Genomic DNA, 23,992 nt, shown 5'->3' on the forward strand with positions numbered 1-23,992 from the left:
GGTCGCATTATTTGGTTACATTTTCTGATAAGTTTGATGGAAAAACAGACAATATTAAAATCCAATCACAGATATGCTGTCCACTTTAATGATGATTTTTTTTTTGGTTTGTTTTGGTACATAGATACAAGATAATGGAGATATGTATATGTTTAGTGTGCCAAGTATGTTGCTGTTATCAAATAAACACAGTTTCCATTTCCTCTCCCCATCTTTTTAGAGGGTGTTTGTTCTATGGTCCTCCAGGGACAGGAAAGACCCTGGTAGCACGGGCGCTTGCCAATGAGTGTAGCCACGGAGACAAGAAGGTTTCCTTCTTCATGAGGAAAGGAGCCGACTGCCTCAGCAAGTGGGTCGGTGAATCAGAACGCCAGCTACGCCTGCTTTTTGACCAGGTGAGACACCTAGGCAGCACACTGGTGAGGTCGAAGGACATTTTTGGATAATATCCTTATAACCATAGGTTCAGTCACTTGACCTGAATTTACTTCACAATGTAAACAGTCATATGTCATATTGCTTTTTTTTGAGAAAATGTACTTATTGTATTTAAGTACTGAACCCAGCCAGCTTTAATATATTTTTTCAATGAGCATAATGTTTGGGTTGGTCTTGTGTATGCTTTTGATCAGGCTTACCTGATGAGGCCATCCATTATTTTCTTTGATGAGATTGATGGTTTGGCTCCTGTTCGCTCCAGCAGGCAAGACCAGATACACAGGTAAGGATAAGGTGGTTGTAACCCTCCATATCAAAGAAGATACGACTGTTCTGTATACATGTTTGTTCTTGAAACATGCCAATACCTCCAACATAGTCCAGTGTCAATATGCACTTACAATCAGTTTGGCAGTGAAAAACCTCAATAGTAGTTGTTTTGTGTCCATAATCATCAAAGTGGAAAGCAGGAAATAATGCTGAGTTGAATTGTTAAACACCTCATGGAACTGGCTTGTAAGTCACTCTGATCAACGCTAACCCACGCATTTATCTTTTATTTTCCTTCTTAAACGCACACAAAATTAACAGCTATAAAAAAGTCAAAAAACCATAACTGTACCACACAGATGTGACATGTAGTGGTGAAAGTGTGAAAATTGTGGCTGTTTTTACTTTTGAGCATGTTGGCATGTCTGCATCTGCAGGCCTAAACCGCTGCTGCTGTTACTTTCCTTGCCATTAGGTGGCGCAGTTTTTCTGGAACTGCAGGTTCAAAACTGCTGGCACTGCAGCTTTGATTTTGGATGAAATTGGCTGGCTCTGGATTTGGGTGCTTCACATCAGTGTCACTTGAGTCCTTATTCGTTGGTTTATTTGGCACTGAGCAGCCATAGCCATGGAAATCATAACAATTTCCCTTCTGATTTAGACCATTTCAATATGAACCGTAGGTGAGGAAGTATCCTATTATGCAAGCACAGCTTGCAGTTGATCCTTGTCGAAATGATTGGCATCTAGAAAATGGAATATTTGTAACTGTGAAATGTAAAATTACAATTCTGGACCAAGTTTATTCAAAACATGAAATGTGTGTATGCTTGAGTTTATAGATGCTCTCCTCTTTCTGCCATGCTGGGTAAATACTTGCAAGGAGCTCCAGTCAACACGGAAATACAGTTGATGTTTTTTGCCCCACTGTTTTGTTCAATATGTCTGTTTGATACACCAGGTCTGTGTACTATTTGCAGAAATAAGGCCTTGTTTATTGGGTCAGTAGTGACTCATGAGTCTTGTCAGGATTGTCTAAATCTCAGAGGAATTGGGCTCTAAATGTCTGCATATATACTTACTCGTGCTACTATACTACTACTGTTTGTGTTTGTGTGTGTGTGGTAATGCAGCATGTCTTTGCAATACTGTATATACAGTCAAATTAGATTTTGTTCTTATTGTATAACTGTCTTCCAATAAAGTGAGGCAGTTTTTGTATTTGGTGTCATTTTGGGTGTAAGATTAGATACAACTGAATACTAAATAGCATGTATTACATTCTTTGCCACCACCTCATTCCCTCTGTCCAGTTCTATTGTGTCCACTCTGCTGGCCTTGATGGATGGCTTGGACAGTCGTGGGGAGATAGTGGTCATTGGTGCTACAAACAGACTTGACTCTATCGACCCGGCACTCAGGAGGCCTGGACGCTTTGACCGGGAGTTTCTGTTCAACCTGCCTGACAAGAAGGTGAGACAGAGCGAAACCTCTATATTGTGTACAGTGGACCAACTTGTTTTCACTGCACATAGGTGCAGCCCTAACTGAAAATCCAACGAGTATTTTTTCGATTAGTTGGTTAATCTAACAACTAATTTATCAATTATTCTAAATATAATTTATTACTCGATTAATATAGCAATTAATTTACCCAAAAATAAATACCAAAAACTTAACATTAATATTTCAATATTTAATTCAGTCATTTTCTCTTACAAACAAACAAATGTAACAAGAAACAAAGTATGCACTGCAGGGCAACGAGAGCAGATTGTTCACTAGTTAATCTATATAGATATATTAACGGCCGCCAAATATACTTTGGCGGCCGTTATTATATCTGGGTAGCCCGCCCAAGTAAAGTCTATGTGTGGGGAAATACTGCTTTAGATGATCGTGGACAAGGTTTTTTAGCTGCACCTTGTTCTCCAGGGGAATCCATGCTTTGACCAGGCGCAGCCATACTTCCTTGTGATGTGCCAACACATGTTTTGCAAATTGACATATTTCCGTAATCGATGATGTCGATGAATTGCCCCAGCGCTATTTGCAGTAGATGTGTTTTTCATTGTAAGACCTTTAACTTTTCATTTGTAAACCTAATAGATTGCATCACAACAATCAAACAAGTCCAAACATATACAATGGCAGTTTTACCTTAGATGTTGTTTCACCACAGAATCTGTATCATCCAGGCCAACTGTGCTGTACCCACATGCACATCCAGCTGGAGACACGATATAATACAGAAGTAATTAGTGTTTTACTCATAAGAGTCCTGCAAAGAAATTAGTACATGCAGCCCTCTAGCTATTAAGAGTCTCCTCAACTGTTTTTTCCTCGCTGTTGGATGTTTTGATCCAACAAGCAAGTGGCAAAGCAGATGCTCATTAGGTTTCTGGAAAATTAAAAATCCATTTCAGAAGAATTTATTGATATGTAGATCTGATCTCGCACTTGGGGAGACTTGTGTGTGTAAAGTGACAGTGAGTCAAATAAAAGTGTAGGTGACTCCTCCCCATCAAGCCTTTCTGATGGATCGCCTTGCATCGTTTGTCTGCACAGTAGGATCATTGGTAATCAAAGCCTAATCTGCAGACCATTGCCGGCGAAGCTCAGCAGTAGTGAGCTCTGACTGATTTAAAAACCTTGCTCTTGTGCAAATAGTCATCCTCTCTACACATTCAAGTTCAGCTCCCTCCTGGTATTGCCCAAGCTAGAAACTTATATGAAATCTGGTTCAGCTGTGTCTTTTGAATAGAAAGGGAGATGTGATGAAAGATGATGAAAACCCTTGATTCACGAGAAAGACCACTTTGCTCTTGATGTCTGCTTATGAAAGCAGAGTCCTGTGGAGACGATGCAATGAACTGAAGGACGTGTTGTGAAGTGTTAGCAAGCCCTTCAGTTGAGCTCACTGACACAATCAAGGCTCAACAATAAGGATTGCCCAGGGCAAGTAAAATGCCACTTCAGGCAAGTAAATCTAGCAACTAATTTGCCCGATCCGGCAAGTGGTAAAAAATAATTAAACACATGTATTTTACCGGAGCAGATGATGGAAATAGTTGAGGAGTGAGGCATCTCAGTTCCTTCTCATCTCTGTTGCGAGTTGCACATACAGATCAGGCACTCGCGAGTAGGGATGGGTTCCGAAACCCGGTATTAAATGGGCCCTGGAGGGTTAAATCATTAAAGACAGTAGTATTATCATGCTCACTGCAGCCTTTCCTGCTGTCTGTGTCGTGGCTGGGCTTGTTAACTTACTGCTGGCTGAGACAAACCAGCGCCTCCCCTCTCTGCCAGCAGTAATTCACCTGCAGTGAATCAAAAAAAAGCAATTGTTTAGTAATGAAAAAGAACCGGTAAGAGTATTGATAAAGAACCGAACCAATAAGAATAGTAGTATCAATAAAATCCTAATGATACTACTCAAGAGAAAATGGCGGTGGGTAAAGACAGTTTATTTCGATAATTTATCACTCACTCACAGATAAGGAGTCCATCTCTGGGGAGAAAGAAGGGGGATTGTCATACCATTTCTGATATGCAATGATGTTTGTTGCTTTGCATCTATGACACACTGTCTCCTTGTACTGATTTAATTTGCTTTATTTATAAAGTTTAAACATGACAATTAACTTTTAGGTTTTGTTGTTATTTGATAACCGGTAATAAATAAAACAATTTGTATAGGGGCAAGTATAAATTGACTTTGGGCAAGTAGATTTCAGACCAACCATTTCGATCTTTCTGTTGCTGTTGTCAGTTCTAGATATAGTTAAGGTGAGTAAAACATGGTTTTAGTTATATTTATGATGTAATTTCCTTTGTATTGTTGTCATGCTTTTCATTTCCGTTTCTTCTATCCTGTCTTATTCAACATACCATTTAAATGAAACGTTAAATCAAAATTCTTTTACATTCTTTGTTAGTGGTGGCAGCCACTGTGGCAGTTTAACCTGTTCCTTTGCCATTGTTTTTTGAAATGTGGCTCCTATTAGGCTACACAGGGCTTGTGCTCCCTCATCTAATGACTCTGCTTTTTCTGTTTTTCTTTGTGTCTCTTCCCCTTTGTCCACCCCAAATCTTCTGTTCAGGCCAGAAAGCACATCTTGGAGATTCACACACGGGACTGGAATCCCAAATTGGCTGAGCCATTTGTAGAGGAACTTGCAGAAAAATGTGTCGGTAAGAGTGACACCAGTATATAAAACTGTATGCCATCTTTGCTATATAAGTGTTAGGTCAAATTATCACTGTCTAATGTGGACTTGTAAAGCACATAGAACTAAATTTTCAAGTGGTATCAACAAAGCATTTTTGAAAAATCCTTCTTGATTTAACCTGCAGACATTCATGTTCTCTCAACCTTGATAAAGCCTAAATTTAGGCAGACAAATGACTAACCTTTTGTGTATCTGGCTGCTCCCAGGCTACTGCGGTGCGGACATTAAAGCACTTTGCACAGAGACAGCCTTGGTGGCGTTGCGCCGTCGCTACCCCCAGATCTATGGCAGCAGCGTCAAACTGAAGCTGGATGTCACCTCCATTGTCCTGGGGCCTGGCGACTTCAGCAAGGCCATGAGGACAATCGTCCCAGCCTCCCAGAGGGCCCTGGCTCCCCCGGGCCGAGCCCTTTCCCCTACCCTCAGGCCCCTGCTGGCCAGCTCTTTCTACTTGGTGCTGAAAGCTCTGCTCCGAGTCTTCCCCCATGCTCAGTGTACTGACAGGGACAACACACATGGTAGGGATGTGGGACCCAGGTACCCAGCTGTATCATTTTGTTTTCACTTTCCTACTGCTGGTTGCTGCTTCTCCCACCGTGACTGTTGCTCTCTTCTCCCTTGCCACCTGTCTCACTTGTTAGTATGCTTTCCCTGTTGGCACTCTGTAGAATTTGATTATTTGTTTCTCTTTCCCCCACCTTATTACCAAAGTGCTTTGTATCGCCCTCACACACTCAACACCGAGACTGTGGTGAAACATTCCCCCTGAGAATGCAGAGGTGATAACACAGAGATTGGATAACCAGTCCGCACTTCAATAATTCAACCCGCTCCAGTCAGTGAAAGAGTGTTTACAGCAGATTAGCAACAATGCAGCACTTGACCAGTGGGAGATTGCTTACAGGAGTTCCTCTTGCACCCAATAATGACATGAGTTTTCCAGGGTGCTATATCTCTTTAAATACCCATTACATCTCACCTAATAAGCCAGCTCTCTTTTTTTATTCTCACTTTTTTGCTGAAATGACTGCATTATTGTCAGCAATAGGGCTGCTTTGAGGATTAAACTTTGTAGAAACAAACTTTTAAGTGCATTTGCCACCATTGTACTCAATAACTCCAGGGAAAGTGAGTTGCTACATATGCATGGCTGTATGAGCAGTGTTTCTCTCTGTGCTAGGCGGTGACAATCAACAGCTTGAAGAGGACTTGTACAGCGACGATGACAATGAGGAAGGCTCTGCTTCCATCTATGAAGTCCAGCCTGCTGCATCCCCAAAGAGTCAGCTTTCCTCTTCTGCAATGCACAGACCCTTCCTCCATTTCTCCTCGTGAGTCCACAGAGAAGAAAAAAAAGACCGTTTTCATGGGCACCTGGTGTTAAAGTTGCGATGTGTAAGAAAGTAAATGTATTTAAAGTGCACTGGTGACACTGGTGTCTAAGTACACTACTAAAAACAAACACAGGAAAATAATAAATTTTTTTTTTTTTTTTTTTTTACATGTAGGTTTTCTGTCAAATCTAGGCTGAGGAATTTCAGAGACAGCATGCCATCATGCCAAGCATACACAGAACATAAATTTTCAGCTGATGCTGAATGCTGATACAGAATGACTTGACTGTACAGTCAAGTTGCCATCTCTGGTCTCCAGAGAGTTACTGGTTTTCATAGTGTCATCCAGTTAGAGACTAATATAGATCTAGTATGCCTTGGAAATACAGTAATCGTCATAGTAGAAGGAAACCTCTTAATTAAGATATAACACATTATTTTCCATTATTTTCCGTCATCAAAAAGTCGGACCGTATAACAAGCAAGAAACAGTGGCTGCACAGGCAGCACTTGTGGAGAATCTTCGACTGTGGAGACAAATAGGCTAGATCAGAGGAGAGGATGAAAATGGAAAGGCGATAAGACAATTCTGAAATCAGAATTGTTATTGCCGCTTCCATTCAAAAATGGAGAAAGGTAAAGGGACTGGATGCTTTTCATTTACTGGAACCATTTATTGATCAACAAATTAAGCAATTATCAGGCTTCTAGTTTTCAAGTCTTACAAAATATGCTTGGAAGGCTGAAACTTTTTTTATACTCAAGTGGTGTGTCCCAAATACAAAATAAACACCTCAAGGCAAATGTGTACATTTATAGATATAGAAAGGCTTTATTGGATGGTCAATAAACCCCATTAAAACAGCACTTAATGCCTAGCGCCTCTCTGCCTTTATCAGAGTGCTGTCAAAACCACAGTTAACTGGCCTGAAAACCAAACTTGTTATCAAACGCCTGTGCCACAGTGGAAGCTTACAGAAATCTCCATGAGTTCCAAAACATGTGTCCTGTAGCTAGAGTTACACATAACATATGGGAGTGAAGAGACTCCATCAAATCTGGCTTGTCTAATACTTGCAAAACGTACAGTAGAAGTACAGGTATTGTGAACAGACGCGGACCTGACAAACATCACTGTGCTGCTGCAAGCAGAGCCCATGCTGCAGGCATTTTGCCCGTGTATGTTTATATGACATGCACACAAGCGAAGGCTTCTACATAATATGGTGGAAGTTAGAGGTTTGCCCAAACTGTAACAAGCTTCTGCATCTCTTTCTCTAACCACTTAACTTGTGTGTGGCTCATTCTTTCTTTTTTTTTTTTTGCTGCCAAACTACATCACTTGAGCGCAGCGTTGCTATTACTCCAGTTGCTAAGAGTTCATTGATGTTCAAAAGAGGCAAAGTCCATCTTTATTGTGTTCTGATGCTCCCATTTACCTTGCCTGGTCAAAGATGTAATATACACCAATTTTGTCCTTGAAATGTTTCAAAGTGAGTGCACAAGTGCATCTAGATTTTTGCTGGTATTGTCAACATGTACAGAGGTGGTTTCACAGTGAAGGTCTACCACTGCCATTCACATCAAAAATGGATTTATAGTGAAGCATCTGCAGGGTTGTATAGTTAGTGTCAACAGCAGCTTTACGCATCAACATTAGCTTACTGAAGCAAATAAACAAAACTGCACTGAAAACAATAGGGCTTCTACTGTGACAATGCTGACTAAATGTCAGTGATCACAAGGTGATAGCTACTATGCTAACTATGAACTCCCTTCTGCCTCTAGCTCTGCCCTCCAACAGCCCACAGCATACCGGCCTCGTCTGCTGCTGGCCGGGGCCCCGGGCTCAGGACAGAGCTCCCACTTGGCCCCTGCCTTGCTGCACCACCTGGACAAGCTGCCAGTGCACCGCTTGGATTTGCCTACTCTCTACTCCGTCAGCGCTAAGACGCCAGAGGAGTCCTGTGCTCAGGTAAAACACACACACACACACACAGAATAAGCAACTTACTGGCTTTTAGGTTTAATGATTTGTACCATAACTTTTTTTTTTATTTGTTCAGATATAAGCAACAATGCGTGCATGACCTATCTGTGTGGTTGTAGGTTTTCCGTGAGGCACGCCGGAGCGTGCCCAGTGTTGTGTACATGCCGCATATCTCAGAGTGGTGGGAGACAGTGAGTGACACTGTGAAGAGCACCTTCCTCACCTTGCTGCAGGATGTGCCTTCTTTCAGCCCTGTCCTTATCCTTGCCACTGCTGAGACTCACTACTCACAGCTGTCAGATGAGGTAGGAACACAGTGTACACACACCTGAGCTGACATTTTTTGATTTACCTGGAGGCCTGCTCCATGTTTTTTTTTTTTTTGTGATTACATATTGCTGTTGATATGATTGCTTACATTATGTGAGAGAGGAGAGTGTTAACCTGATGTCTTTTTATATGGTATTGGAGGCTAAAGCATGATTCAAAGGGTTTCTTTCTTTCTCTCATACTCTGGAGTGCTAGTGCAGACACACACAGGGTGTCACAGACAAGGTCATCTGCTCCCACAGAGTTTTTATCTACTTTGGCTCCATTTCCCTTTTCTTGTCATTTATTCCACTGCCCACTTTTCTCCCTGGGTATCCCCACCCCTGCTCCTTCATCCTTCCTCTTCGATTTATTATTCTCTTTCTGAAATCCAAAGCAGAGTCAGACCACCCGTTGTGGGTTAGGCTGTAAGGGAGGGTTTGGGTTAGAGTAAGGGGAAACAGAAAAAAATTGGAGAGGGAAAAAAAGAGTTGGAGACAAATAAGGAGGAGGGTCCTCTCTAGTCAGGCAACAGAAGGGCTTTAATTACGTCCGGGGGTTGGCAGCCCCATGTCTTCACCCCAGGACACACACCATATCAATATGCCTGTGCAGACTGTGCAGGTTTTTTTCTGTTTCTGTGTATGTGTGTGGCTGCTTTTTTGGCAAGGCCTCATCCCTGGCCATGCTCCAAGGAGATTCTTTCTCTGTTGTTAACTCATTAGGACTGAGGCACCTGGGCTGTTGAGGGTGCAACAGCCAGCTCTCTTTTTAACCTTTGTAGTTCTAGTTGCCTTATTTTTTTTCTATAATATCTCTCTCTTTTGGTCATTTTTACTTGTCTTTCTATTTTTGTTTCACACCATTCTTTGTTTACCCTATTTCTAGTAGGTTATTTCTTATTTCACCATTTTAATTCTACGTAATTCTCCACCTTTACTCACAAACTACTTTAATCTGCTCACCTTGCTTTTCCCTTCAGTTCTCTTTTTCTTTTTTCTGCACACACACTGCTTGCCCCGCCTCGCCTCTTTCTGTTTCTCTCTCCCTGTATGTGTCTGCTTTGTTGACTTTCTTCATCAGCAGTATGTCGCTCAAAAAGCACAGCTCACGTTTTGGATTTTTTCACCCACGATTCCGTTTTCACATCAGCAGGTGAGCCATGTGTGGAGGAGGCTTGTTCTTAATGACATAGCCTATCGAAACGATCAAAACCAATGTGGTACAGAATGACATCGGCACGAACTGGTGCGCTTACAAGCTTTAACAAAACAACGGCATAAGTAGGCCTACATTAAACATGAGACTCTCTCTCTGTGATTCTCTGCAGAGCATATGCAATTTTCAGGAGACTGCATGGCTGGGGTAAAGCAAGGGGAGATTGTCCACTGGTTAATTGATCGTCGATGGTGTTGTTTTTTTTTATTTTTATCGGACCTGCAAAATTTCAGGTGCACTAGTGCGATCAATGAAAATGTTTAGTCGCACTTGACAGATTTTTGGTCGCATGTGCTGGTTTTCTCTTGTGTGTTCTTCCCTATTTGAGTGTCTTTTGCTGTTAGTTTGTAGTAGCATTGCATCATTGCACTTGTTAATCAGTTCTTTTCTTAACTTTTTTACAGTTACATTGTAAAAAGACCCTATCTTTGCTCATTTGTAAAGCTATATTTAACAGCAAATCACTATGCCTGTACCACACACTGTGCCTCTGTCTGTCTTGTTCCCCCACTGGCAATGATAAATGCTTGGTATAAATAGTTGACAGAAAGATAAACATTATTGCCCAACCCTTGTGCTAGACTACTGCCCACTTGCTGCTTTATTTACTCTGAGAAATACCTTGACTGCTTTCACCATTGACATTCTCACTGTTGTAAATCCAATCAGCCCTCATTTTCAACTGTACCAACCTTTGGTGGACTGGCTACTCTGTTAATGAACTGAAGATTGATTTTTTTGGAATGTGTCAAATCTGTAGCTACATTTGGCCCCACTGGATGCTTCAGACAAGCAGTAGTTTACTAGTTTTGATAAGGCTGCTGTTCAATGAATCATTGAGTCATTTCTAATAAAAGTGTTTCTGATGATTTGGGCGCCAACTCAAGTCTCCTATCATGCTGAAGCTTCCGATGATCACATGAATGCACCAAACAGACTGTTTAAATAAATCCAATCTTTCAGCTCTACTATAAACAATAACATAACTGTGATGGATTATTTATCTCATACAGGTTTCAAGTTTATGCTAGTTAACTATACTGAGATGACCCTAACCAGTACAATAAAAAAAGTAAAAAATTATAAAAACTGTGGTATGCACAGGAAATGTGTTCAAATTAATGTAATTATAAAGCTAAGTCAACACAGAGAAGCTATGTGGAGGACAGACATACAAACTCCTACATACAACTACTGCTGTTAGTGATTTGCTATGTGATGCAGGTGTAACTACAAGCTCTGTGTTGAAGTCTGTAAGGGGAACATATCTAGTAGTTGGTCCCACTGAAACAGTGCCCCAGGTTTTCCAGAGACAGTATGATTTGCAGACTGTTTGATGAATGAGTGGAATTTTGCTTAGGCTGTTTACATGTTAAGCAGTTTTGTGTTGTCTAATCATTGGTCCTATTTGCTAGAATTATTTGTTTTTTCAAATGATATTGCTTATCTCTTGTCTCAAAAGCGGCCCAGTTCTTTCAGCAAGGTCTGAGGAGTTTTGGTTTTACTTTTTAGGCATGGATATGCCGCAGTCAATTGTGCTTTTAGTGATTTGGCTATCTCTGAGAGTGTTGTTTCACTATCTGGCACAGAGAACACAGTGACAGCTGCTGTCTCAGCTCCAAACCTCAGCAGGGAACAAGCAGCATCCCTCCCCAGCCAAAACTGACACTACAGGCTTTGGTCCAGCTACATAGCCTCTCTCCCTCCCTTAACAGCCGTTCACTCTGCTTAGATTGACTTCCTTCTCAGTGGAGGTCTGATGGAAATTGCTAGAACATGTGATTGTAAGGTTGAAGTAACTGCAGTTAGAGAGAGAGATCTTGTCCCATCAGTCTTTACGTCTAGCGCTGTAACACTTTTTCGATATCTGTTATGCATTTAGCATATTTTTCTAAGATTTAAGCAATTTTAATTGTAAAAAATTACTCACTTTATTATACAAGAGCTGTATTTTACAGAGAGCGCAGTTGACTTTTACTTGTACTGTGACGTGTTGGAGCACACTGCAGTTTACAGTTTCTGAGATAAAAAAACAAACATGATCATGATTCTGTGGAACGATTAACATCTGTAGTTTTATAACAGCTTAAAGACATACCATATTTATGACGCACAATAATACATTTTGTTACATATGTACAACACTAGCTGACAGACTGGATCAATTGTACCACTATATTTCTAAACGATTGGAAAAATGATTCGAGCCATATTAATTCATCCATGGTGCCATCTTCAAGTTCCAGTAGCAACACTGATGCACTGTGACAGGGATATATCTGACAAGCACTTTGTTTGAAGTATACTGAACCCTTTGACTTCCAAGCGCTTTTGTGTGTCATGTGTGTCTCCAAAAACAACTCTTAGAGCAGTGCACTTAACATTACTGGTAATTTTCCCTCAATGGATGTAAAACATTCAGTAATTGATAGCATGACAGGGTGTGCACTAATCAGCAGAAAAATGTTCAGTTTTCACTGTTCCTGTTGCTTTTCCGGGTTCGGGTCACAGTGGCAGCAGACTAGGCAAAGTAGTCCATATGTCTTTCTCCCTAGCCACATCCTCCAGCTCTTTTTTGGGGATCCCGAGTCATTCCCAGGCCAGATGGGATGTAATCCCTCCAGTGTGCCCTGTGGTCTCCTCCCAATTTTGTCTTGCTGGAACACCTCTACAGGGATGCAACTTGGAGGCATCCGAATCAGATGCCTGAACCACCTCAACTGACTCCTTTCAATGCGAACTCCTTGTGGTTGCTTATGTCCGTGACCTCATTCTTTCGGTCACTACCTAAAGCTCATGACAATAGCTGAGGGTTGGAACGTAAATCAACCAGAAAATCAAGAGGTTTGCCTTCAGCCTCAACTCCCCCATGACAGTCAGGTATAGCGTCTACACCAGCCCGCTGTCAATCTCACACTCCATCTTACCCTCACTCAGTTGTCACCATCTGGACTTTAGTTTGTACATTATTGTCCAGATGTCATTATCAACATTTTTCTGGTGCTTCGTTTATTGCAGGACGTTTAAAGCATTTCTTTGTGTGATCCCTTCTAGTTTCTGAGAGCATTAAGGTACCATCTTTAGACAATTGTGATTCAGGAAGGTGTCTCAGTTATAGCTGTTTTTATATGGATTAAATAAAGAGTTATTCACGCAAGCTGTTTTTTTACTGCCATCTCATTTTATACCTGCAGTAGGGATTTTTTTTTCTCCTCAGAAAATTGAGACGGAGATGTAGTAACATGGCAGAGTCAGGCAGTCTGACAGAAATGTTTTTAGTTTGCTTTTAAGTCAGTTTCTGCAGTTAAGAATTGATCATGCTATCTGAGCAGGTGCCCAGCATTTTTATTTTATAGTTGCTACCCTGCCAGACATCCCCAATTTTCTTTGTACATTCAGCTCTCTCCTCTATACCCCCTCCTTCTTTTCAACCATTCATCTATCCACACATTTCTGCTATCCCTCTCTGTGTCAACAGCCCTGCAGTTTTGATCATGATGAAAAATACTGAGCATTATTCCCTGCTGTGTGCTACATACACACATACACTGTCTCTGGTTCCCCTACTGTCTCTGTCATTTTTACTCCATTCCTCCTTTTCTTTCCCCTCTTCTGAGGAGAGAGCACAAAATCCAGAGAGAGAGGATAAGAAAGAGAACAGAAGGCAATGCAGAGAGAAACAGAACAAACAAGTCATGGGTAAGGGAGAGGATCGATGTGAAAGACAGATGGGGGGAGATGTAAAGTGGAAACTAGGTGCTTAGTCAGCAACAGGGCTTCCCATCAGGAGCGGCCTTGAGCTCCATTACGGAAGTGAACTGGGATCTTCGAAGCCCCCTGTAGCCCCATTATAGATGCACACCAGATATGAAGGTAGCTGGAAAAAGGCACATGTATTTGTCTGCCAGTACAGCATATTAGGTTATCAAAAAAGTTAAATGTTTACACAGTCACATTGTGGTGACTCGTCTTCCGTGTGTGTGTGTTTATCTGTTTCTGGTCTGCCCTTTGGTGTCAATGAAACAAACTATCGATTCATTTTTCAAAAGAAAAGATCATTCAGACCCCCCCATAGTTGGACTGGCTATCAGGAACACCTGGAGAAATCCCAGTGGTCCGGTCGCTCTGTGGGCCGAGCGAGAGAGATGCATCGTCAGCCCACTTTGATTATACACCAGAACGTATCCTCCTCAAGATCTAGTTCAACTGTTAGTCAAGGTTTTGCAGCTGAAGCGGTAAGAGAGAAGACAATAGGGATAAGATAAGCAAGGTTTGGGTTCGGCTAGCTGGCTATTTAGCAATATCAGGTGTCTTTTGCTGGGGGCAGGACATTAACTTGTCACAGTAAACTTTCAAATGTTGAACTCATTGTTGTGCATGAATGGGATTATTGACAAGTTAGTATTTAGCATTAACAAATTAGAGACAAACACCAATATGAACCATTTTTCTTGCACAAGGATTTAATGAAGGAACAAAATTATAAATGTTGGTTGTGTATTTCTTGAACTGCTGTATTGTCCAACTGGAAATAATATTATACTGGTGTAGGCTATATAGTATACTATTATACAAAATTATAATGAATATAGTATTATTATTATTATTATTATTATTATTATTATTATACTTTATACTAATTTATACTAGTTACTCATTCAGGTTGTGAATAGTGCATCTGCAGGGAACAGATGTAGATTTAACCAGAGCCAGGATGCCAGTGCCAATGTGTGCTCCTTATAGCCAGCCTCCTAAGACCAACACATTCCTCTTGTTCTATCTATTTGACTAAAGTTATAGTTATAAATATTGGTTACTAATCTTGTTTACAGAAACTGTTGTGTGGGTGGTGGTGTATCAGCGGGAGCAATATTAGATAGGCTATTGCAAAGAAAGGAACACCATGTATTGTATGTACTGCTCTGTATGGCTGAGCACAGCACATTGTTATTTCTGTAAATTGTCTATTTATTACCAGAGCATTTATCAAAAAAAAGTTTGCCTGGAGCCCTGCTTTGTACTTGTTGTAATAAAAACAGACAGGTAAAGCATAGAACAAGAGGAGTTTAATTGTAAAGCATAATAATATATGGTGGTAGTCACTGGATTCTTATCAACTTCCTGATTGTTTTTAATACAGGTGAGAAGTATGTTCCAGAGGAGCTACGGGGAGGTAGTGACCCTGTGCCCTCCAGGAGAAGAGGACAGGAGGAGCTTCTTCTCTGACCTGCTGCTGGTTCTAGCGGCCAGGGCTCCGCCTCGCCTCAGGAATACAGGTACTTACACATGCACGACGTGACAGTTATGACTCATCTCTGCTGTCAGTCCTAGAGGGCAGTGTTGTCTGCATGTGCTTCTTTCCTCCCTAGCTCTGTTCTCAACCTTTCCTACAGTCCTCTTTGGATCCAATAAAAGATAGAAGAGCAGATGTTATTCGACTGGTACATTTGAAAGATCCTCCTGTGTGTGTGTGTGTGTCCCTAATTCACATTCGCACAGTGGAGTTAAATGTTGGACATATTTAGAATCTGTTTAATTTCACTTAAGATTGAGAATAGAAAAGTACAGATGTAAGATACTGAGGGTGCTGCACACACAAATGTAAGATTGGCCCAGTGTGAAGCCTGTATTTTCCTGGAGATCTCTATCCCTCACCCACATCAAAATGTAGGCCACTTTTAATCCACAAATCACCCCCTCCAACCGCCATTGCCCCAGTCCTCAGCGCTCCCCTCGCCCTCCATTCCCATTCAAAATGAGAGAACTGTCCACCCGGGCTTTCAAATGGAAATGGTGCCCAGCTTTCATCTGCAGTTTCCTCATTGATGCAAGGCAGGGGTCCCCCGCTTTACTCACCTGGTGCTCTTCAGGGGTTCGCTGCCTGACGAAGACAGTAGTCTGGCTTCCAGCAGAGAGGCCGGGAGAAAAGCAGGGAGAGGAATTGCTATGAGACGGCCCGGCCGCTATTAGCCATAATTAGAATCAGGGTTTGGATTGCTGCTAGTGAGTGAAGCGGCCCGAGGTACTGTGGAGCCTTCCTAACGATGTCGGCAGATGCCTTGGGCAAGGACTGGTGCCTTGGGAGAGGAGGGGAGGATATCTGCTTGCCTTGCTTCATCTGTCATTGGTCAGAGGCAACTCCTTAGTATATTTCAAAAAGTGTGTTTGGGAAGGAGTGTAGCTGTATTATTTTCTTCTGCTGCATGAATCTTAAAACATGTTTTTTTTTCCTAAGGTAAGTATTTTTTGGTCTGTGATGATGTTACAAAGAAACGGTCAAGGATCAGGTTTGAGATGAGACTGTCTGGTTGCTCACTTCCACCCAATGTGCTAGCTGTGTGTTTATATTTTATTTGCAAAGTTGTTGTAGTGATTTTGCCCTTAGCTGAGGCCTTTGTGTTTTTTTGTTATGGGCAAACACGCAAAGATTCTTTATTTTGTCTCTGGATCTCTCTTGGTGTTAGATCTTTAGGTCTTGTCTATAGCTGGAAGCTGTGTGAAAACTTTATTTAGTTAGCATACTGCTCTGCTTTTGCTACCAACTTTTTTTGCTTCTCTCCTAACAGAGAGGTGTGAAGAGGTACTGTCGGTGGCAGAGGCTCCAGCCCCCAGAGTCCTGTCAGCAGAGGAACAGCGCCGCCTGGCTGAACAGGAGGAGAACACACTACGGGAGCTCAGGCTCTTTCTCAGGGACGTGACCAAGCGCCTGGCCACTGACAAACGTTTTAACATCTTCAGCAAACCAGTTGACATTGAGGAGGTAAAGAGGAATTGACTCATGTTGGGACCCACACCCCGGTATCTCACTCATAAATTGACAAAGCCAGTTTTAGGCCTTTTATTAAAAATTAAACTTTGCGTTTGTGTGTCAGGTGTCAGACTACCTGGAGGTTATTCGGCAGCCTATGGACCTGTCCACTGTCATGACCAAGATTGACACCCACCAGTACCTGAGAGTGAAGGACTTCCTGGTGGACATCGATCTCATCTGCAGTAATGCTTTAGAATATAATCCTGACAAGGATCCCGGAGGTGAGGAGGAAAATGACATGGGCATGCTCATGAATACACACATACATTTAGGGTACTGTACATAAATGCACACGCAATATACACATTAAAATTCATGTGTGCATAATTCACATGCTTGCACTCCATCAGACATGTGCCTATTTGTACTTAAACGCAATCTGCCACAAGTAAAAGATACAACAATAAATTAAAATTTAGCTGACATTTAGGCTAAACACATCACATAACTATCTCTTTATTAATGTATGGAGATTAAATTAATATTGATGCATCCATTCAATTAGAGAATTCACCCAAATGTTGAAGAATTCCTTTAATCCAAAACTAAATCCTAAAATTATCCCTAGAACTGACAATGAAAATCTATAGGCAACCTGTCACTCTATATCTGCAATGAGTCTCTTTAGTTTTTGTGATGGCATATGACAGTCCCTTGATAATAAGTCAGCACTGGACTATCCAAAAAAGTATGACCCTGTGTTTCTGTAGTTATTGTGTTCCATTTGGCTGTCATTGTGTGAGTAAAAAGTAATTAGATATAACACTTACTGACTTACGAAGAGGGCTTCCAGGCAGTAAAATTACAGAACCTCAAGATGGTTTTCTTCAACTTGGAAATTCAAATGAAATAAAGTTGATACAGCCCCCGCTGAAAATAGCATTTCCACAGTGTAATTATGCTCCGTAGCTGAGAGAGGCTGCATATGCATGAAAATTTAATTGTCTCTTGTGTTGCAATTTGAACCGATTTTTACCTCATCCTCCCCGTCCCAGCACCTTTTCCAAAGCCAAATATGGGCTTCATAATGAGTGCTGGAAAACACAAGAACACACATGTATACACTAACAAACTAAGAGGCCCGTTATTTGCAATAGCTTACAAATATATTAAATTATACCTATTTTTTAAATGGGGTGCTTGCTTGCATGACAGGGAAAAGCCCATGTGAAGAGAGATACATGTTTGTGTATACATTTAAAAAATAACATGGAAAAATGGGAGAAAAGTTGAGAAGAGCTTGTTGAGCAGAAGAAAAAGGTACCAGAATCAAATCCTCAACAGCCATACCATGATGGTGATTGAAAGTTATATACAGTAGGCCATTCAATTGATATGACCATGTTAATTCTCGCCTTGTGCGTTTAGCTGCTCCGGTTCCCATGCAAAGATATAGCTGCCTGATGCTAATGGGAAACAATTCTCTGCCAGCCCAAATTAATAAATCATATCTCTGTATTTGCAGGCGAGGGCCTGGGTCATTTGCTGGAATGCAGGGTCTACAAATGATACACTAAAGGGGAAAAATGCAATTAGGCAGTTTAATAAGAAGACTAACGAAGCCTCTTGCCTGCTCAACCAGTGCTTGGCCCAGGGAATATTGCCCAGATCCTGGACAATTATGCTGCTTGGGAAGTTCTACACCAGCTCACAAAGTGCTGGGAAAAAACCTCATTATCGCTCAGTGGGCTGTTTCTCCTTGTCCTTCATGCTATCTTTATTGTATCATCCTCCATGTACGACCATGTTGGGTTCCTTGTCTTTTACCTCCTCACCTAGCTAAATAATTACTTTATGTTAAAAAGGCTGATATCTCGGTGCTCCACAATGTGGCTCAATGTCACAAATACTACTTTGTTGCGTGAAGGAAATGGTGATAACAGCCCTTTGACTATGAAGGAACACGTAAGCAACAGCGTTGTATGTCACTGCGTTCTCGTCTGTTCTTGATGGGGAGGTTAGGCAGGGCCCGTAAGGGTGCTGATGAGCTCTCAGCATCCCAGCTGGCCTTTGACACCTCTTCCATTGACAGGCATTTTTACCCTTATAATGCACTTGCATGTACACGCACTCTGTCATACTTTGTCAGTAGAAAAGCACATGCATGCATGCACACACACACACACACACACACACACACACACACACACACACTGCCTCCATCGCAATTAGGCAGCCATCCTCCAGTTAGACAAAGGAAGCTGGCAGATTGTGACCCCTCTGCCACTCTCTTCCTGAACTGTTCTCCTTCTGCTTGCCATAATGAGAGACTGCCTGTTTACAGTGGCTGTGCTTTTAGCCTGCTTCTTCAGCTCAGTCCCTAGGTGGATGCAGGTGTAAAAAAAAAAAGGAAGGTTTAATGGTGCTGTGGTACATCTAAGTGAAAAGAGGCATAAGAGATATAAAGGTGTAAGGAGTGTGCGTGTAAGAGAATGAGTATGCATTTAAAAAATATTTCAAATTGCATGTATATGTGCCTGCGTGTGTGTCTGCACCCACCTAAATGGATGAAGTGGTGATATCAAGACTTTCATGCATGTCTGACTTCTGCCCGCTAACATTTCTCACCAAAGCCAGGTCTATCCTTTTATTCATACTGTGAGAAAATGCTACAATCCCTTTTCTCACAGATACAGTGGAATGGGGTGGGCTTGTTATTGACTCTTTGCCTTACATACATGACAGGGTGTGGAAAACATGCAACTGCAAACTGCAGACCTGCACAAGCTTTGATGGCAGGAGAAAAAGAAACTGATATCTAAAGAAATAATTATTAAAATGCCATGGCAGAGATACTGTTTGATATCCTGCGTTACAAAGGACATGCCCTTGAACATACATACACACACACGTCCACACAGAAAACCACAGTTTTGTGTCTTGTGACACTAGTGTTATGTTTCACTGTCTCCTTTCTCAGACAAGGTGATCAGGCACCGAGCATGCAGTTTGAAGGACACAGCCCATGCTATATTTGCTGCCGAGCTGGACCCCGAGTTTGACCGCATGTGTGAAGAGATCAAGGAGGCGCGAAGGAAAAGGGGTAAGAAAATCACTTAAAGCAAAATGGAAAGAATGTCTTTCAGTCATTGAAATAAGACACACTAGCAATTGTACCTTTTTAAAGTAAGCTACCATCCTCTACACTGTTGTACAAGTAAGGGGCGACACCGTAAAATTTGAACATCTCTCTCTTTCTGCAGGCACAAACATACCCTTAGCTAATTAGCAATTAGCTGCTTATGAAAATCACAGTTTTGCAAGATCATAAACTTTAATAACTCCAGTTACTTGATAAATACTTATTTTGCACTGCCCTCTTTATTTAGGGATGGTTGTTTTTATTATATTATTGGTAGAGCAGTCTAATATAGCAGACTAATAACACTGAACTTAAAAGCATCATTTGTTTATCTAAATATATAAACATTTTGGAAGAATACTCACTCACTTGAATAATGAGCCCTAACCAGTTGGCTGTGTATTTCCTTTGTGAAGCCTGCCCTCTCATCCTCTCTCTTTTTTGTAGAAAGTCTATGATAGATTATTTCAGAGAATAGAAACCTGTTTTGGGGAGGGGGGGGGGTCCTGTAGGGTAGCCCAGTAGTACTTGATGGAGCAGTCAGTTTTTAATGTAGAGTATGTGGCGCAGAAAGGACCAATGCCCGAGGCTCCAGTGTTCCAGACAGTACCTTCTGTGATAACTGTCTGCCTGGCGCTCTGTATCTGTAGACCCACCAAACAGCCCCAAGCGGTGGATTTAAGGGAAAATGTAAATGAGGTTTATGTATAAAGAAACACATATACGATGTAGTTAAATGATGCACTGAAGCTTCTAAGTATTTACTTTTATGTAAGTTGTCAAATATTGAGCACAAAGGCATGTAATCATATGCAAATGTTCTTGTTGCTATACTTGCCCACATGGGAATAGGCTAATTAACACGCTTCCTTACACAGTGCCCATGTAAAACGGTGTTTAAATATACAAAATCATTAATTTATGTGTCTTATCATGACCGAGCTAGGTCCAGCTGTGCACTTGCCAAGACAAAACATGTCTTTGTGTATGTGCAAGCATACCTGCACATGTTATGTACAAAATATCACTCACCCACCTTTTTATAAATGGATCTAGGAAGGAAGACAACGCTGCACAGTGTCAATGTTGGTCCCTGCACCAACAGGACCAGAGTACATTGTAATTTTTCCAATCACAGTAAATTATACAGTATATGTTCAATACATTGTGTTTTTCTTCTTTTATTGATTGACCATGAAGACTTGTCCCTCCCTGCACTTCATAATTTTTGTATTTACAGGCATGGGAAAACAAAACCATTCTGCTACATGAGAAACACATCTAAGTGCCTAGTTCTTTCCCCATGAAATATCCTTCATCTTCACCCAATCAAAGATGTGAGACACTGTCACACAATTTGTTTTTTGGTTACATTTTTAGAAATATTTTAAAGCTCACAAGTGTATTGAGGGAACTGTACAAGAAGACCAGATTCTCTTTTAAAATATTATCTACAGTATGCACATCCCTAACCCCTGAGGGCCTATTGACTTCTGACTTAAGCCACAGAGGCCTGACTTCCATGTCAAGTGGGAAACTTATCAAAGAGGAAGCAATTTTCAGAAGTCACTCTGTTGCTTTTGATTTTCTTTTTTTAGCAACTAAAAGCACAGGATGCTAAATGAATATTGCAGGAGCAGAAGTCAACTGCCTGAGAGAAGGAATACAGCAATGTAAATATTTCATCTTCCAGTCAAGGTCCTGCTAAAAGCTATCAATTAGCCCAGCACTGCATGATGTCCAATTACAGCAGTGTTCAAAACCCACAGTGCATCTGGGGGGATTTTCTCTCCAGTGACGAGATGAAAGAAGCTGTGATAAATTTGTCCCAAAACTTGATATCACTTGATGTCAGAGTTGAAATGTCTCATTTTCAGGGGCTTGCGTGTCTTTACACTCCACTTCAAGCTCTGAGTGAAACATAGCTATTGCAGATGAAATTGTATTTGTACTGATTAACATGTGGTTGTACCTAACTCACCATATCACAACCCTTCGGTCATCTTTTTCTGTCAAATCACATTTGTATCATTGTCAAAGTACCTTCCTAGTCCTTTTGGTGTTTATACACACATCCACATACACACAAACAATCTATCCTGCCAGCAGTATATTTCAGAAGTGTTTTCCCACTTATACACACAGACTCAATTGCACGTACACACACAAAGAGTATTGTTTGTTGTCGGTAACTGATTCTCCGTGGGCACTGCAGACCTCCTGACGCCAGCTCAGCTGACGGCAGCTCCGGGAGCTGTGGCAACCAGAAAGCACCACGCTGCCGGAGAGGAGCAGGCCAGGAGCAGCACTCAGGGCGAGGCCACTGACAAACATTGCACCACTAGTGAGTATTCAAACAGTCTTTCAGACCACACACTTATGTGTATATAATTGCTCCACAACCTGAACAGGGTGATTGATGAGAACTACAGAGCGATTGTGCATACGTATCCCCTCCATACCCCACACACCCACATTTATAGGACAAGGTAAATGACAGTAGTGCTGAGTCCACTGCCATGGCAGGAAATACACACCATCACCATGCCACATGTTGGTAAATAATTGTTTTGGTAGATACATTATCTAACCAATTTGCTTGTGAAATAATGAAAAATGACTACTACCACTGAATAATATTTTACTATTTTGCTAACCACTTGTAAAATACATGCGCAATACCTTTTGTGCACATGACCACATGCACAAACTGGTTGTGTCTGCATGTCTTGACCCCCAGCTCTTACAAATGCAGAAATAAACCAGAATAAGTATACTTTTACCTTTCTTTTTGACTCATGCACACTCAGACTTTAGCTCTCTCTTTCTCGCCTTTTTTTTTTTTTTTTTTTTTTGTCTCTGACGCAGAAGCAAACAGCTGTGTTGTATTACAACAGTATACCAGATGTATGCGGTGCCACACACCTGCCTGCTCACACATACACACGCATACACATAAATTTCTCAGCAGTGGAGAAGCAACACACTGTGCAGCCTCATTACTGAGGCTGCTCTCGCCTAACCACTCAGAACATGACCACGTCACAGAGCAATTACATGCCCACCTGTGGCAAACGGCAGGTGCCTAAGGGTGAAGGGAGGGCCAGATATGGGCAGGGGGCAGACTAATGAGGCTGTCTGAACGAATCAGAGGTAAGCAGGTTTTACATGTAATCTGAAAAATGCCCTCTAGCTTGCACCTGGACAAAATAAGGGGAATGAGATAGGCGCCTTCAACAGTCATCATGAGATGTACAAAATCTAGATAAGACACACAAGAGTGTGGAGGTAAAGTATTTGGCATGTGTAGTGACATATCCTCTGACTGAAAAAAGATTCACCACTGTGCAAATCACAGTTGATGCCTTTTCTGTGTGACACTGCTTCATACTTTATGGCAAAGATATGACATGAATGAATTTATTGGCTGAAGCAGTAAGCCTTAATTGTAATGGTCTGTTTGTTGTAGCCTAAGTCTAGATAGATTTTTGGGTTTGTGTAATACAACTGTCCAACACAAGGTGGTACTTGTCCCTCATGAGAGCGTCCCTAATGGAATCCCTGCTGAGTGGGTAAACCGGTCCGTCTCCCAGGGAGATGGTCCCCTCTTGAGAGATGAGGGCCTCTGTTGGCTACCATAAATACTGTAAGACTCTGGGCATGTCTAAGTCTCGAGCTCACTGCAGTTTATCTTGTCCTGCTAAACAAGAAGAAAACAGTTATATAATAGGGAGGTAATATTTAGACTTAATTGTTTAATTTTCCCCCAAAATAATTCAGCCCAGGGTAAACTAATGGAGCTTCGATGGAACATTGTAACATCAGACTTGATCTAGTGGTTTTTTTAAGATTAATTTTTTGGTTAAGGGATGGAGATGTAGATGCATATTATACACAATCTAATGCAGTGCAGTACATAACAGTCACTAACTACAGCCTACATTGCCATAGAGCTGATTCAACATCTCTGGCACTCTGTCAACATTTTATTTTATCACACGATGTTGTGCAGGTCTACCTAATAATAAACTCACATATTGGTGTATATTATCAGTGCAGTTATGAATTAGGGCTCCATCTAACATTTATGTACAGTATTGATTAATTTATTGCTACATATATCATTTCTGACTGTAATTAAAACTAGATATCTGTAACAATGTGTAACAAATAAAGTTAAAGAAGAGTATGTACTAATTTTAATCAACTAATTAATTGTGTAATCCAGACACAGACCTCTCCATTTTTAAGGGAGGCAGCCAACAGTAGACCTGCTATATGCTACTTTTAGCTGCAGTCTTTATCTAC

General features: G+C 41.3%; 1 protein-coding gene across 2 annotated transcripts in view; it reads left to right on the top strand.

Annotated features, from left to right (window-relative positions):
• The window catches only part of atad2b (ATPase family AAA domain containing 2B), a 72,608-nt gene that overhangs the window by 5,473 nt on the left and 43,143 nt on the right, over positions 1 to 23,992 (top strand). The window contains exons 12-24 of one of the 2 annotated variants that reach the window (XM_044170446.1): positions 221 to 395; positions 633 to 721; positions 2,022 to 2,181; positions 4,812 to 4,902; positions 5,147 to 5,458; positions 6,121 to 6,271; positions 8,063 to 8,249; positions 8,384 to 8,569; positions 14,932 to 15,067; positions 16,358 to 16,551; positions 16,664 to 16,823; positions 19,523 to 19,645; positions 21,900 to 22,028. In XM_044170446.1, the coding sequence (XP_044026381.1) occupies positions 221 to 395; positions 633 to 721; positions 2,022 to 2,181; positions 4,812 to 4,902; positions 5,147 to 5,458; positions 6,121 to 6,271; positions 8,063 to 8,249; positions 8,384 to 8,569; positions 14,932 to 15,067; positions 16,358 to 16,551; positions 16,664 to 16,823; positions 19,523 to 19,645; positions 21,900 to 22,028 (2,093 nt within the window). The remainder of the gene's footprint in view (positions 1 to 220; positions 396 to 632; positions 722 to 2,021; positions 2,182 to 4,811; positions 4,903 to 5,146; positions 5,459 to 6,120; positions 6,272 to 8,062; positions 8,250 to 8,383; positions 8,570 to 14,931; positions 15,068 to 16,357; positions 16,552 to 16,663; positions 16,824 to 19,522; positions 19,646 to 21,899; positions 22,029 to 23,992) is intronic. The other variant, XM_044170447.1, reaches the window with a different exon arrangement.

This window comes from Siniperca chuatsi, linkage group LG16 (genome assembly GCF_020085105.1).
Source record: "Siniperca chuatsi isolate FFG_IHB_CAS linkage group LG16, ASM2008510v1, whole genome shotgun sequence".
NCBI lineage: Eukaryota > Metazoa > Chordata > Actinopteri > Centrarchiformes > Sinipercidae > Siniperca > Siniperca chuatsi.